Raw genomic sequence first — 15,066 nt, 5'->3', positions numbered from 1 at the left:
TCCACGCCCAAAAAAAGCGTCCCGCCCTCTGCGCGTTCTCCAGGGCGGGGCGCAAGCTCGGGTTTTCCCGCCCGCCTAGCCAGTGAACTAACAGGATCACGATCGCGATCTCTGAATGGCTGAAGACAAGCCCCTCCTCCGGCAGTGGTTGCCCCACCCCCGACATTTTCTGGAACTATTGGCTCCACCCCCTTCCTCAGCCCCGCCTCCGTCTGGCTCCGCCCCTCTTCAGAGGCGTCCGGTCCGGCCCGGCCCAGACAGCACAGCTAGTAGACTGCAGCTGGTCCGGGACCCATCCCGAGGCGCGCAGCGCGAGCCAGTAGCAGAGCCATGGCGGGCGGGGAAGACCGCGGGGACGGGGAGCCGGTATCAGTGGTGACCGTGCGGGTGCAGTACCTAGAGGACAGCGACCCTTTTGCATGTGCCAACTTCCCGGAGCCCCGCCGGGCCCCCACCTGCAGCCTGGACGGGGCGCTGCCCCTGGGCGCACAGATACCCGCGCTGCACCGCCTGCTGGGAGCGCCGCTCAAGGTGAGGGGGGCTGAAAAAGGTTGGGGGTGATCGAGGTTCAGGGTTGGCGCCATGAAAGCTTTTGGGAGGTGCCCTTCGTGGAGAGGCTGGAGTGGGTGCGCTCCTCCCGGTAAGTCTTGGGCTGGAACCCAAGGTCCGCGCAACCCGACTTGTGATGCCTCTCAAGTTGAAGGGAAACTAAAGGAGGGAGATGGGACCTTGTGGTCTGCATCACTCTGGCTGCCCCTTGAAGTGAGGACCACCTGGGGAGTTACTAGAGTCCATTCGCTGCCTGTCTGCCTGAGTAACTGCCTGGGATAGGGTGATGGTAGATATTTGAGTGGCAGCGGACACATGAGGCAGAGCTGGAGAGGGACCCGCTTCCACCTGCTTCAGGTGAGGTGGGGCGGGACTACGAGGAGGGGCGTACCCAGGGCGGGCCTCTAGAGGTGGCTAAGGTCGAGCAGTGTCTGGATTGGGTCCTGGCGGATAGAGTGTAGCCCCTGCAGGTGGGGGTCGGGCTTTGGAGTGCGGGCAGAGAAGAGACTTCACAGGGTGAGCGTCGTCCTCTGGAAGCGGCCCGGCCCTGGACACGCCGGGCACCAGAGGCTGCACTGGTGGAAAAGCCCTTTAAGTCACCGCCCCCACCATCCCGTACTCGTGTCGCTGCGAGCCAGCGGCTGGGAGGCAGGGGGCGGGCCGGGATAATTTTAAACCGCCGGCCTGCCCTGCTTTGCCTGAGCCGCCGAGCCGACTAATGCAGTCCCTGGAAAGGCCCTTTTCCAGATGGCCGGCCCTACCTCCCCTCCCGCTCTCCGCGCTCAGGCCCCCGCAGGCAGCCCTTTCCGGCGCGCTGGGTTTCCGGGCCAGGACTCTGGGAGGTGCACCACCACCACCCGGGGTTCCCCGCCAGCCAGTCCGCACCGAGTAGCAAGGAAGAGGAGAGAGAGTTGGTGTGGGTGCCCTCCCCTGCTCCCAGCCTTAGCTGAGCGTGGAGTTGCGCAAACTTGCCCCCCGGGCCCGGGGTCTCCCCTGGAATGTGCCCCGGGCGCCTGGCCCCCAGCCTGCATTCCTCGTGCTGCAGGCCAGCCCCGCCTCCGAGTACGGGCGGGAGAGGTGGTGAGACTCTTGGCCTGGGGAATGGCGCGTGCCCCAGCAGAGCCCGGCTTCAAGGCCACGACTCGAAGGTTGCAGCTCATTTGCCCACTCCAGAATTTTGATGCAACCCCTCCTTGTCCTGTTGAAAGGGGCAAACTGAGGTGGACCTGGAAGAAGCGCGCCCAGCCCAAAGCCACCTCCTATTTGGGACAGGCACTGGGGAAAGAGGGGTGCTGAACTGAGGCCAGGTTCCTGCCTCCAGGCTCCTGGAACTCCTGGTGCTGAAATAAGCCTGGAGCACTACAGAGAACATATTACTCCTCCCACCCCCCACTCCAGGACAGGACTTAGCCCTGACACCCCTCTTTCCAATGAGGGGCAGGTTTGGGAAGTCAGCGACAGGAAAAAAATTCAGAACACCCCTCCATTTAGGGACCCATATCCCTGCCCTGCCAGGTGCTCTGCCCTCTATTCTCTGCTCCCTAGCTGAGGACACTACTGAGCTCAGATAATATATTAAGTTCCCCCGCCCCCAACTGAGTCCTTCCTGGTCTCCCCATTTTCAGAATCTCCCACCTGGTGTATCTGAGGACTGCCACATCCACCCCCCCCACCCCACTCCAGGCAGGATATGGTGGTGGACACACTGGGTTACCACAGTGCCTGGAGCCAGGACTCCCTGGGGCCCACAGCTCTGCCAACAATGGTCAGATGCACTGTGATGTGCTCATCCCAAATATAAACTGTGACCACAGCCCCAGAATAGAAGGCTGGAGAAAGAAGGGCTGAGAATAGGTTAGGGGCAGGGACATCAGAGGGGGGGGCGGGGAGGGGGGGGAGTAGGGCTTCTCTTTGCAGGAAATGTCAACAGCTGGTTCTGCCCCGAGTCCTATAAGCGGGTAACCCAAAGGCACAGACATGACTCAGGCCCGCCTTGATAGTCTTGTGGAGGGGAGAGGTGGCCCAGAAACCCAGGTGTCCCTGTGCAGGGTTGTAGAGCGGAAATAAGAGGGAGGGGTTCTCTACTCCCTGCTTTACCCTCTGTATGGTTATCCAGCAGAGGAACAGGACACAGCCAAGTCTGCCCTCCCACTCTGGACACTGACCCCCATCATCCCGGCAGACCCTACCCCCTTCCCTGGGGATGTAAAGAGGCCAGGCCCACTTTCTGGGGCTCCACCCCACACTCCCCATTGGGCTAGGCCTAGCGTCTCGAGTTCCTCTAGAGGCTTCCTTTTTAAACGACTTGGAGCTTTCAGATCTGAGAAGGCCTTGCTCATTTCCTCCCAGTCTAGGAGGAAGCTGCTGGCCACAGCCTCTGACTCATCTCCTGGCTCTTAGGGGGTAAGGGGAGTGTGTGTGTGTGGGGGGGTCCTGACAGTGCCTTGGGCCATGCCCCAGGGGAACCCAGAAATATCTATCTTTCCTCCAAGCAAAAGCCTCTCCCTGCCCAGAGACATGCCCCTGCCCCAGGGGAGAACCTGGCCCTCTGGCCCTTGTCTCATCTCTTTACCCAGAGCTGCAGAGTCCCACCACCCTGCTACCCTTTCCCTTCTGGGTGGTGCCTCAGGAGTCGCTCCCTAACTCCCAAAGGCCCTGCCACATCTGGTATAGCACTGACTTCTCCCTGGGCAGAAAGACCTGAGTGCTGCTTTGACCCTGAGGCAAAGGCCAGAGGAGCCCCCTACTAGCGGCAGAGACAGCCCCCAAAATCTGTTCATTATAACCTGGAACTAATAAAAATATATAAGTAAAATAAAAATAAAAATCTGTTCCTTATCAGCAACTTTGTTTTCCTCAGCTGTGGCTAAAGATTAGCGTGGATGGGGTGGCACTACCCTGGAATGTTTCCTGACCTTGCGCCCTCCCTGGACTAGCCTCAGTTTACCCCTCAGAAGCAGTTGTGGTAAGGGGACTAAAGTATGAACCTGACCTGCTGGGACAGAGACCAACTGGAGAGGTCCCAGAGGATCCTTAAGGATATAAGATGGGGTGATCTGGTGGGGAACTGAGCCCTTTAGTTCCCTGATATGGAGGTTTCTTTGGGAGACTGTATGATTGGGATGTGGGCATGAGTCATGGCCTCCTCTCGGCTTTCCCTAGGGCTGGCATGTCCAATTTGCTGGTCATTCTGGACTAGGGAGCCCGGGCTGCAGCCTAGTGGGGGACCCCAGGACCTCGGTCCTGGCAGAAGTAGGCACCGTTACCCCAATATGTGTGATGTGTGTGTGTTCATTAGCATTCCCTTGCTGGAACTGGGAAGACCAGTTAGGGGTATTTGCAGAGTCCAGAAAGCTGAGGGGCGGTCACCAGCTCTCGGCAACCCTAAAAGCCGCAGCCCTCACTCCACCTCCCCTCCAGGGTTCCCTGGAGCACTTCCAAGGTCCATCTGTCCGTGATCTAGGTCAGTTATCCCTTGTTCCATTCCTGGTTGTGCAGTCTGAGGCAAACTCTCCGAATTTCTGAGCCTTGGTTTCCTCATCTGTGAAAGGATTATCAGGAGAATCAAATAAACTAGGTAGCCCCGTGTGGGACACAGGAGGCATAAGAAATGTGGGTTTCTCTCCTTGAGTCCCATACATGTCACAGTCTAGTTGGAGACCCAAGACAACAGGAAAAAAGAGTCGTCAGAGCAGTCTTGTGTTTGTAGGCAAGGAGAAGAAAAAGGCCATTAACAAATTGTTTCCTAAAACAAGAGTATTTCATCATATAACACTGCCTTCTTCTCCATCTTCCTTGGACCCTGACCCTGACATGTTCACTCTCATCTGATTACACCGCTATGAAAAATATTGGGGAGTAGACACAGGGTCCCCTAAGTTTGACCCTGCATATAAAACTATATATAACAAGTTGGTTTAGGCAGCCAGAAAAACCTGAGCCCAAAGAATTAAAAGAAAACTGGGCTAGAGACCGAAGTGAGGGGCTGAGCCTGGGAAGAATGGGGGAGGGATTCCACCCCAAGACAGACAGCAGAGAAGTGTAGAAGACAAGAGCCAGGAGGGAGTCAAGGCTATAGGCCCCCAGTGACCGTCAGCACTGTGAGCAGGGACCAGGGTTTGGGCCTACTCAGGCCTGGCCCAGCCCCAAGGTGTGAGAAACAAGGCCCAGAGTTTTGGCTCCAGAAGGGTGACCCCAGGAAGGGGCCAGAGGTGTGAGGGACAAGCACCACCCAGCTGGCAGCAAGTCTCTGCTGTTTGCTGTTTGCCTGACCCTAACCCACCCGCACCCCACTCCCACGCATCTCCACCCAGGACAGACAGCTGGAGGAGGGGGACAGCATCCTACAGGCTTTGGGCTGTCCATCACGCCTGCAGCTCCTCCCCAGTAATGGGACCCTGGCAGGATTTGACAGGTGACATAGTTAGGGAACTCACTGCTACCACCACAGAGAGAAAGGGTTTAAACCTGCTCATCTGAGGGGCCTGGGGATGGTAGAGCACATAGTCGTCAGGCCCCTGCCCCACATGGATGCAGCTCTCCTGGAAGGAGAGGGCCATTCTCTGCTCACTTGGGCCTAGAGCATGCAAGTGTGCATGCAGGAGGGGAAGACCCAGTCCTGGGCCCGAGCTTACTGTGGGTGTGCCTTCTGGGCCTATGGGTGGCCAGTGAGCATATGTGTATACGAGAATATACCTGACCATAAACCTGGGTGTGTAAGCAGTTACCACACATAATCTGATCACCCCTCCAGTGTTTACCTTCACTGCATTCTGCCTCTCCCCTTTCTTAGCAGCCTTGGCCATTGTGCTTTCATTCTGCGTTTGTTTCTGGCCTTTTTCTGAGTGAAGCCTGCCTGCCTCTTCCACTGGACAGGAAGGCAGGGAAGGCAGACAGTATCTTGTTCCCTGTTATGTCCTCAGCACCTAAACCCAGCCCAGTTTGTGAATGTTTGAACGATTAAGCAGTTCTGTGTGTGTGTGCTTTGGGGATCGCTAAGGGGTATTGTGGCTGTGGGTTTCCTTCGGGTCCCAGAATGCTCCAGTCCAAGGTGAAAGGAGAGGGTGTGGGGGAGGGGGTAGGCTACTGAGTCATCCCATGGGAAGAGGGATCAGGAGGAATGTGGGGCTGCCCTCAGTTGAGCTGGCCCTGGACTAAGCACCCCAGCCCTGGGGCCTTGCAGTCCCATCTGAGGCCTATTCCCAGTAGACTTTGGAGAAGATGACTCTGGTCCCAGAGAGGAGAGAGGCCAGGCCTGCCCAAGGCGCGTGAGGGGAGGGCAGGCAGCCAGACAGGAAGCAGGACAGAAAACAGGCTGGAGTGTTTGTCCTGTGTCCCATGTCCCAGGCAGTGGGGGAGGTGGTCACCCAAAAGCCTCACAGGCTGAACTGCCAGGAAGGAGCTGGGTCAGGCTCTCAGGCAGAGGCAAGGGTGGGGGCAGGAGCTGGACTCCCTTTCCCCCCAGGGGACCAAGGGCACCTGGAAGCCCTTGGGCTGGGTCCAGAGCAAAGCGGGAGTGACTGAACAACAGGACAAATGTTGGGTTTGTCTTGTAAGATAGAGACTAGAGGCACCGTGACTCTCCAGAGGGGTCTCTTCCTGGGCCACTCAAGTCAAGAGGACTTTGCTATGGGGGAGGTGTCCAGAAGAGACACAGTGCTGCCCTCAGACTCTCCGCAGCCGCCTTACTAGGCCCTTCTACAGGTACTTCTCAAGGGGCCAAGTGCCCAGTGGTGGAGCGGAGCCAGGCTCAGTGGGGAGAGACATGGGAAGCAGACACATGGATGGAGCATGCGCCTTCTGAAATGCAGGTTTCAGAGACCCACTATAGACTGACTAAGTCGGACCCTAAAAATCTGGTTTTGAGTAGGCCCCCTGGAAGCCTCTGAAGTCCAGCTAGAAGCATGGTAACTGTAGCCCACTGGGGACAGGGCAAAGACCCTAAGGCCTGGAAGGGCTGGGAGCCTGGATTAACCCCTGCTCCTCATTGTCTTAATCTGGAGACTCAAGACCCTCCCCGCTGCGTTTATACCTCCCAACATTCGTAACACTGTCTCCCTGGGCTTAAATGCATTGTGGCTGCAGCTTATCGTCCTACAGGGCTGTGAACTTCCTTGAAGGTAAACTTCCTCCCATCTTCTCTCCATTCTCCTTCCTCATTTGTGTTCATTAGCTCAACAAATGGTTAGTGAGCACTTACTGTGTGCCAGATGCTGTGCTAGGCTCTGCAGATATAGCATGCAGCGAGACAGACATGAGGCCGAGTCCCGAGAACACACAGTTACAGGGGAAGAAGACTAATGTCTAGGACATTATAATGCTGTGGGGAAGACCTCAGAGTGGGGTACACACACGGGGTGGGGTAGATTGTATAGCATTGGCTAGAGGAGTCCTTCAGGAAGGCTTTACAAAAAAGCATTATCTAATACAAAAATTAAAGAATGGGTAGGTGTTAGCCAGCAGAAGACATAGTACAAAGGGCAAGAAAGCGTGGCACCTGAGAAGGATGGACTTTGCACATAGTAGGCGCATGAGAAATGACTGTTGAAGGAATGTATGGCTGCAGTGCAGACTGCGTGTTGGTCTCTGCCAGCATCCTGAGTAGGAGATGGGAGGTCATAGGGTCTCCATACATACCCCTGCCACTCTTCACCAGCCCTGACAACTGTTCCCTTTGCCCCCAGCTAGAGGACTGTGCCCTGCAAGTATCTCCCTCTGGATACTACCTGGACCCTGACCTGTCCCTGGAAGAGCAGCGGGAGATGCTGGAAGGCTTCTACGAAGAGATCAGGTCAGAGATGATGAGGCCAGGAAGGCAAGGCTGGCCTTGCCGTCACCAGGGGCTGGCTCAGGTGTCAGCAGCCAAGACACTTGATCTCTAGCCTGGGCTGTGGGTCACCTCCTGCTGCCCCAGGGAACTGTGCCAGGGGAATCCCAAAGCTTGGCCAGTGTTACCTGCTGCCCAGTTTGGGAGTGTGAGGGGGCTCTCCTACATACCTGAGATACCTGTGTTTGCAGAAACCCTCCTGTCTGGCCAAACTTGGGCTTGGAGGAACAGTCGGGGAGGAAGGCACTGGGCCAGGGTTAGCATATGGGGAGGTCTTTGGCTGCCTTGGCGTAGGGGGAGGGACCCCAAGGAATGGGCTGGGAGCTGCTGACCAAGCTGCTTGATTCCAGCAAAGGGCGGAAGCCTACGCTGATCCTGCGGACCCAGCTCTCCGTGAGGGTCAATGCCATCTTAGGTGAGTGTGTGAGGGCATCAGTGTCCAGCACCCCCCACCCGAGCCCAGCGGGCTCAGTTTCTTTCAGGCTTGTGCTAGACAGTGGACAGGGCAGATCAGGACAGGATATGTGGCCCCTCCCCATTCCTATCCTGACCTCTCCTTCCAGGGCCAGGGCTGATGCCACAGCTGGACTGTGGAGAGGGTAGCCCAGAGTCAGGCAGTGGAGGAGGAGGTAGGGTGTTCAAGAGTACTAGAATATTCTTTGGTGGGGGGTTGTGGTTGTGTCCCAACAGAAGAGGGTGTCCGTGTTACCATGCCCACCTACCTACCTACCCCTTGCAGAAAAGCTGTATGGCTCCAGTGGCCCTGAGCTCCGCCGCTCCCTCTTTTCACTAAAGCAGATCTTCCAGGTGAGGCCCAGAGGTGGGCTGGGGTGGGGGGGCAGCATGCAGCCTGAGCCCCCGTTAACTCCCCCGCGGTGCCCCCAGGAGGACAAGGACCTGGTGCCTGAATTCGTGCACTCGGAGGGGCTGGGCTGCCTCATCCGCGTGGGCGCTGCTGCTGACCACAACTACCAGAGCTACATCCTCAGAGGTCAGCCACGCCCCTCCCCGTGACCCGTGCCTTCAGTGCCCTCTTACTGACCTTTTCTTGTTCCTGTGTCCCCAGCACTAGGCCAGCTGATGCTTTTTGTGGACGGGATGCTGGGGGTGGTGGCCCACAGTGAGACCGTGCAGTGGCTATACACACTGTGTGCCAGCCTGGTAAGTGGCTCTCCACGCAGTCATGCACCCTTCGCCCAGTGCCTCTCTCTGGGCCTGTTTCCTCTTCTGGAAAGTGGGCTAGAATGGAGTGAGTCTGTGGCCCCCCCGTCTAAGCCTAGAAGGCACTTCAGCGCCTGGGTCTGGAGCCAGGGTCTTTCTGCGTAGACTGCCCTTTCTGGGTCCAGCCCCAGGAGCCCTTCTTCCACCACACCAGAAGCTAGCACAGGTCTGGCCCAAGCCCCACTGTACGTGGTCACCCCTCTCCTCAGTCCCGCTTGGTGGTGAAGACAGCCCTGAAGCTGCTGCTGGTGTTTGTGGAGTACTCGGAGAGCAACGCGCCGCTGTTCATCTACGCAGTCAACACTGTGGCCAATAATACCGGTCAGAGGCTGTCCCTCCCGCCCCCACCACTCAGAGCCCTCTCCTACCTGTCGCTGCGTGACTGCTCCCCCTTCTGTGTATCAGGTGCTCTTCCGTGGGCCAATCTGGTATCCATCCTGGAGGAGAAGAATGGCGCAGACCCGGAGTTGCTGGTGTACACAGTCACACTCATCAACAAGGTGGGGGGGCGAGGGTTTGCAGGAAGGGGGACCCGAGTGCCCATTCTGGGCCCCTCAGACTCCTGACTTATGCTCCCCATCAGCCTTAGCCTTGCCCTCCTATCCCCATCCTCTAGACGCTGGCAGCACTCCCAGACCAGGACTCTTTCTATGACGTGACTGACGCACTGGAGCAGCAGGGCATGGAGGCACTGGTCCAGCGCCACTTGGGCACTGCGGGCACTGACGTTGACCTGCGAGCACAGCTTGTGCTCTACGAGGTGGGCTGGGTCACTAGGGCCCAACTGAGGGCAAAAGGAGGGGAGGGAGGGGGCCCAGTTCCCTAGCGCCCCACACTAGCTCAGCCTCTCACATCCGGGCTCACTTCTGCTAGAGTGCCCTACGGTTGGAGGATGAGGACATGGAGGAAGCCGCCACAGGTGGTCGGAGGGAGCGCAGAAAGCCCTCTTCAGAGGAGGGCAAGAGGAGCCGCCGATCTCTAGAAAGCGGGGCCTGCCCAGTACGCGCCACGGAGCCTGGGTAAGAATGTGCCCCAGTAGATGGGGAGGGATGGATGGGCCAAGAGTAGCCCTGTCTCCTGACAGACCCCGCCTCCAGCCCTACAGGCCCCGCCTCCAGCCCTGTGGGCCAGGCCTCTGGCTTCCATACCTCGGTGAACCTCTTTCCTACCATCTCCATGGCGCCATCAGTCGACAGCTCCTGTGAGAGGAGCATCTACAAGTAAGTAGGGAGACAGAGGCTGCCCCCAGAGCGCTCTCTCCACCTGTCCTTCCAATCTGCACTCCTCCACGGACCCTCCGCCTCCTCTGCCCAAACGCGTGCTTTCTCTCTTTCCAGACTTCACCAAACTGCTCCTGTTTGGTAAGTGACTGCTGGGGAGGGTGGGGTTCAGCTCTGACTGGACCTCTTCCTCCTGAGGCTTCTCTTCAGTCTCTCTCTGGCATTCCCCCGGTCGAGCCGATGTCATCTGTCTCCCTACCCCCTACTGTCTTTCTGTTTCTGTCACTGACTCTCTTGTTCTGCTCTGTCTCTTACTGCACCCTGTCCTGCTTCATCAGTCTCTCCCCTCCACTTACAGTTTCCTCTTGTTATGCCTCCCCCACCCCCCTTCTCTTCCCACTGTGGCTGGGAAGGAACCCCTGATAGCACGTCCCAGCTCTGTGTTAGTATGAGCAACTGGGCTTTGGGGTGGAACAAGCACCACAATTACCATCTCTTCTTTCGTTCCCCCCACCCACCCAGGGCCCCTGAAAGCCCACCTGTCCCCCAGTCCCCTACTGGGCAGGCCAGGCTGGAGTAAGTACAGAAACCAGCCTGCCCTGCCTGCCATGTGCTCAGGGCTTCAGCATTGCTTCCCCCAGCGGGGGTTTCACGTGCCTGATGCAGCCACAGCTGGGGCACTCTGAGGCCCATTCTCTCCCAGACATGCGTCCTCGGTTACCGAAGGACTAAGCACTGGGATTAGTTCACTGGGGTCATAATGGTCCCTGTGCTTTAATAGTTACACCTTAATAGCTTTGACCAGAGATGAGGACATGGACTCCCGACCTGGAGCCCCTTCTCCCATGTCCTCAGGCCAGGATTAGGGTGGGGAGAGGATCTGAAGTGCTGTGGTGTGGAGGTGGAGTAGCAACCTGGGCATAGGTCATAGCTTTCAGAAGTGGCAGACATGCAATGGGAGGGACAGTCTAGTGTGCCCATTGGGACAGCTATCCCCTCCCCCTGTTCTAAGGGCCCTTGTCTAGAATTAGCAGCCAGGCTGCAAGTTAAGACATTAAGTAGAACTTCTTTCTGTATGTTGAATTGGGAATGCTGGGTTGGTAGTGATGCTCCTTAGATGTGGAGGATTGAACAGGGGCTGGCCTTAAAGGGGGGGTCCTGGGTCTGCTCAGCGCATGGACTATTCCTGTGTGTGTGTGTGCCTGCAATTAGGGGCAGTGCCCAGGGACCCAGCAAGGCATGTGCACCACCCTGGGCTGGGGTATGTCAGATGTCCTCACTGACAAGTGCCTCCCTCCAGAGCCCGGTTCCTGGAGAATGTGGCAGCAGAAGAAACAGAGAAGCAGGCTGTGTTGGCCCAGGGCCGGGCAGAGACATTGGCTGAGGCCATGCCCGATGAGGCTGACGGGCACCCAAGTAAGTTGGTGGGTGGGCACAATCTACCCATGTTGCCAAGTTGTTCCACAAAGGGCATGATGCTGACAGCTTATTTCCTTTTTCTAGACACCCGGGAACTATGGGAATCTCCCGAACCAGTCCCTGTACCCAGAACACCCCAGAGCCCTACACCCCGAGTCCTGCTCCGGACCCAGCGGAGCCTTGAGCCAGAGCCCAAGGAGCCACTGGCCCCACTGAGCCCCAAGGCTCAGCCCACCCAGGAACTCCCTACCCGTGTCCCCAAGCTGTGCATTGGGGATCTGGACTTCTCAGATCTGGGGGAGGATGAAGACCAGGACATGCTGAGCATGGAGTCTGTGGAAGCCACGAAAGGGGTCCCACCCCCACCACCCCTACTGCCCCTGCTCTCTGGAGGTCCCCCACTCCCTCCTCCCCCACCTCCCCCACCCATCAAAGGCCCCTTCGCACCACCTCCACCCCCAGCTGCCCCTCTTCTCACCTCAGCGCCTGATGGCCAAGCCCTCCCCACAAAGAGGAAGACAGTAAAACTCTTCTGGCGGGAGCTAAAGCTAGCTGGGGGCCAGGGAGGCTCTGGGAGCCGCTTTGGGCCCCGCTCCACCCTGTGGGCCTCACTGGAGCCTGTCTCGGTGGACACAGCCCGCCTGGAACACCTGTTCGAGTCCCGTGCCAAGGACGTGCTGCCTTCCAAGGTAAATACACCCTCATCTGCAAGGTAACCCCAATGGAGAGGGGAGGGAATCAGAGCTCAAGGGTCTGAACTGCTGGGGCTGCTACTCATTTCCTTCATGGAGAAACCGAGGCAACGAAAAGAAGAGGGACTTGTCTAAGGTCTCAAGAAAGTGTCAGCAGAGCCCTAACTAGCATCTAAGTTCATCCCGAGTCCTTACACATCCCAGCTCCCCAGTTGTGGGGGGCCATTTATAGGGGCGTCTTGGAGTGCTCTTTTAGATGCTTGTTCCCTTTTCCAATCTTACACTGCCCCTCCCCCAACCTCAAAGAAAGCCAGCGAGGGCCGCCGGACGATGACCACGGTGCTGGACCCCAAGCGCAGCAATGCCATCAACATTGGCTTAACCACACTGCCACCTGTGCACGTCATTAAGGCTGCCCTGCTCAACTTCGATGAGTTTGCTGTCAGCAAGGATGGCATTGAGGTGGGGATACCCTGCGGGAGGTGTGGAAGGGAGGTGGGAGGTCCAGCCCTCTTCTTTGGTCGGTGGCCCTTTCCTGTCCCTCCAGTGGTGGGCATGGCCCTTGGCACCTCTGCACAACAGTCCCCAGACCTTGGGGTTCCCCCACATGACCTGGGGAGGAATTAAAATAAACACTCGAGGCCTCAGGCCAGCAATGAGTGGCCTATGTGGGGTGGTGGCTGCATCCTCAGAAGCTACTGACTATGACGCCCACGGAGGAGGAGCGGCAGAAGATTGAGGAGGCCCAGCTGGCCAATCCTGACATACCTCTGGGCCCAGCTGAGAATTTCCTGATGACTCTCGCCTCCATCGGGGGCCTGGCTGCCCGCCTACAACTCTGGGCCTTCAAGCTGGATTATGACAGCATGGAGCGGGTACCTGGATCCTGGGATGGGACAGGCAGTGGGGGCAGGTGAGCATGATGACCATGTAGTCTGAGAGTCCCTGGCCTCACACACTAGGAAATCGCAGAGCCACTGTTTGACCTGAAAGTGGGCATGGAACAGCTGGTACAAAATGCCACCTTCCACTGCATCTTGGCTACCCTGCTAGCTGTGGGCAACTTCCTCAATGGTTCCCAGGTGAGTGACAGCACATGAGGGCTGGGGGCCAGGGCTCTGGAGCCAGCCAGGCCCAGGCTCAGATGAGGTCCTTTCAGAGCAGTGGCTTTGAGCTAAGCTACCTGGAGAAGGTGTCAGAGGTGAAGGACACAGTACGCCGGCAGTCACTGCTGCACCATCTCTGCTCCTTGGTGCTCCAGACCCGGCCTGATTCCTCCGACCTCTATTCAGAAATCCCTGCTCTGACCCGCTGTGCCAAGGTTAGCACCAGCCAGAGGCTTGACTAAGACTGGTCACTGCATGAGGGAGTGCTGCTTCCTGGGGTTGGCTTTTCCCCTTCTATTTTGGCTGCTGTGCCAGGGCTTGCTCAGCTACAGGTGTTTGTGTGGGCTGTGTCCTCTGCCAGAAATGCTTTCCTCTATTAGCCTGCCTACACCTACTCAGTTTTTGGGTCTCAGCTGCCACTTCCCCTAAGAAACCTGTTCCCCATTGGATAAAATGGCCTTCTCCATCTCCCGCATTACTGTGAACACTTGGAGGTCAGGGGCCAGATCTCATCTGTGTCCCTACGGCCCAGGCTGAGCAGCGTGGCACAGAGGCATCCTCAGGTGGTACCTTCCTGTGGGGGGACAGCCTGTGTACCCGCTTTTCCAGGTGGACTTTGAGCAGCTGACTGAGAACCTGGGGCAGCTGGAGCGCCGGAGTGGGGCAGCTGAGGAGAGTCTGCGGAGCTTGGCCAAGCATGAGCTGGCCCCAGCCCTGCGTGCACGCCTCACTCACTTCCTGGCCCAGTGTGCCCGCCGCGTTGCCATGCTGCGGGTGGTGCACCGCCGTGTCTGCAACAGGTAGGGGCATGGGCCAAAGAGGCAGGACCACCACCACTATTCCTCACGCCCAAGCACGACTCACCATCCCTTCCCATCCCAACCTGCCTAGGTTCCACGCCTTCCTGCTGTACCTGGGGTACACAGCACAGACAGCCCGTGAAGTACGCATCATGCAGTTCTGCCACACCCTGCGGGAGTTTGCACTCGAGTACCGGACTTGCCGGGAACGGGTGCTGCAGCAGCAGCGGAAGCGGGCCACATATCGTGAGCGCAACAAGACCCGGGGACGCATGATCACTGAGGTGGGTGTTCCTTCCAGGTTTTGACTGCCACCCCCATGGTCTCCTTCCCTGGCCCCCAGCTCACCCTTCTCCCCTCTCCAGACAGAGAAGTTCTCAGGTGTGGCTGGGGAGGCCCCCAGCAACCCATGTGTTCCAGTGGCTGTGGGTAGTGGGCCAGGCCAGGGTGACGCAGACAATCATGCCAGCATGAAGAGTCTGCTGACCAGCAAGCCTGAGGACAGCACACATGGCCGCCGCAGCAGAGGTGGGACCTGTGGCTGCCGGGGACCATGGGCTTTGCTTTGGGGCCACCTTGGCCTGACCTCCCTATCTGGCCTCCCTCAGGCCTGGCCCAGAGCAGCTTCCCAGTCATACCCACAGCAGTGGGGCCCTCCACGTCACCCCCAGAAGAAGCACCAGGCTCCAGTTTACCCAGTGACACTTCAGACGAGATCATGGATCTGCTGGTGCAGTCAGTGACCAAGAGCAGTCCTCGTGCATTAGCTGCTCGGGAACGCAAGCGTTCCCGTGGTAACCGCAAATCTTGTGAGTATGAGTACTCCCCACCTGCCCGCTACCAGCCTTAACGGCAGCAACCCCCTCCAACCCTGCTCTGTCTCCGCAGTGAGACGGACCTTGAAGAGCGGGCTCGGAGAGGACCTGGTGCAGGCACTGGGACTGAGCAAGGGTCCTGGCCTGGAGGTGTGACGCTGCTGTCCCCAGGATAGCTGTCTGGGCCCCAGCCTGCATGCAAGAGACTATGGAGTGAGGAGGGACCAGAGCAGAACTCTGGGCATCGTCTCTACCCTGGGGCCACTCTCTGCCCAATGGCCAGTGCCTTGAACAGTATTAGCTGTGTGTATCTGTGTGTGTGTGTGTGCGTGTGCATGTGCACGCGCATGTGTGCATGTATGAGCTCCCTGAACACATGGAGCATAATAAAGTTTTCTTAGCCAATCCAAGAGCCTTT

General features: G+C 58.0%; 1 protein-coding gene across 3 annotated transcripts; it reads left to right on the top strand.

The window, feature by feature from the left end:
* Nucleotides 1-230: 230 nt before the first annotated feature.
* Nucleotides 231-15,057, top strand: FHOD1 (formin homology 2 domain containing 1). Of its 3 annotated transcripts, XM_081032863.1 has the most exons (24): nucleotides 231-531; nucleotides 7,233-7,339; nucleotides 7,726-7,790; nucleotides 8,115-8,182; nucleotides 8,261-8,366; nucleotides 8,442-8,536; nucleotides 8,806-8,917; nucleotides 9,002-9,096; nucleotides 9,213-9,356; nucleotides 9,470-9,615; nucleotides 9,694-9,816; nucleotides 9,934-9,957; nucleotides 10,339-10,392; nucleotides 11,117-11,232; nucleotides 11,320-11,924; nucleotides 12,234-12,389; nucleotides 12,620-12,802; nucleotides 12,890-13,009; nucleotides 13,087-13,248; nucleotides 13,643-13,833; nucleotides 13,925-14,117; nucleotides 14,199-14,361; nucleotides 14,442-14,642; nucleotides 14,722-15,057. In XM_081032863.1, the coding sequence occupies exons 1-24, from the start codon at nucleotides 331-333 to the stop codon at nucleotides 14,802-14,804; spliced, it is 3,513 nt and encodes a 1,170-aa protein (XP_080888989.1). In that variant the 5' UTR covers nucleotides 231-330; the 3' UTR covers nucleotides 14,805-15,057. The 3 variants fall into 3 exon arrangements, with proteins under 3 accessions (XP_080888989.1, XP_080888991.1, XP_080888990.1); XM_081032864.1 differs by lacking the exons at nucleotides 9,934-9,957; nucleotides 10,339-10,392 and adding an exon at nucleotides 7,939-8,004 and having other exon boundaries at nucleotides 244-531; XM_081032865.1 differs by lacking the exons at nucleotides 9,934-9,957; nucleotides 10,339-10,392.
* The last annotated feature ends 9 nt before the right edge of the window (nucleotides 15,058-15,066 follow it).

This window comes from Rhinolophus hipposideros (genome assembly GCF_964194185.1).
Source record: "Rhinolophus hipposideros genome assembly, chromosome: 21".
NCBI lineage: Eukaryota > Metazoa > Chordata > Mammalia > Chiroptera > Rhinolophidae > Rhinolophus > Rhinolophus hipposideros.
This window is presented reverse-complemented; position numbering and strand designations above follow the sequence as displayed.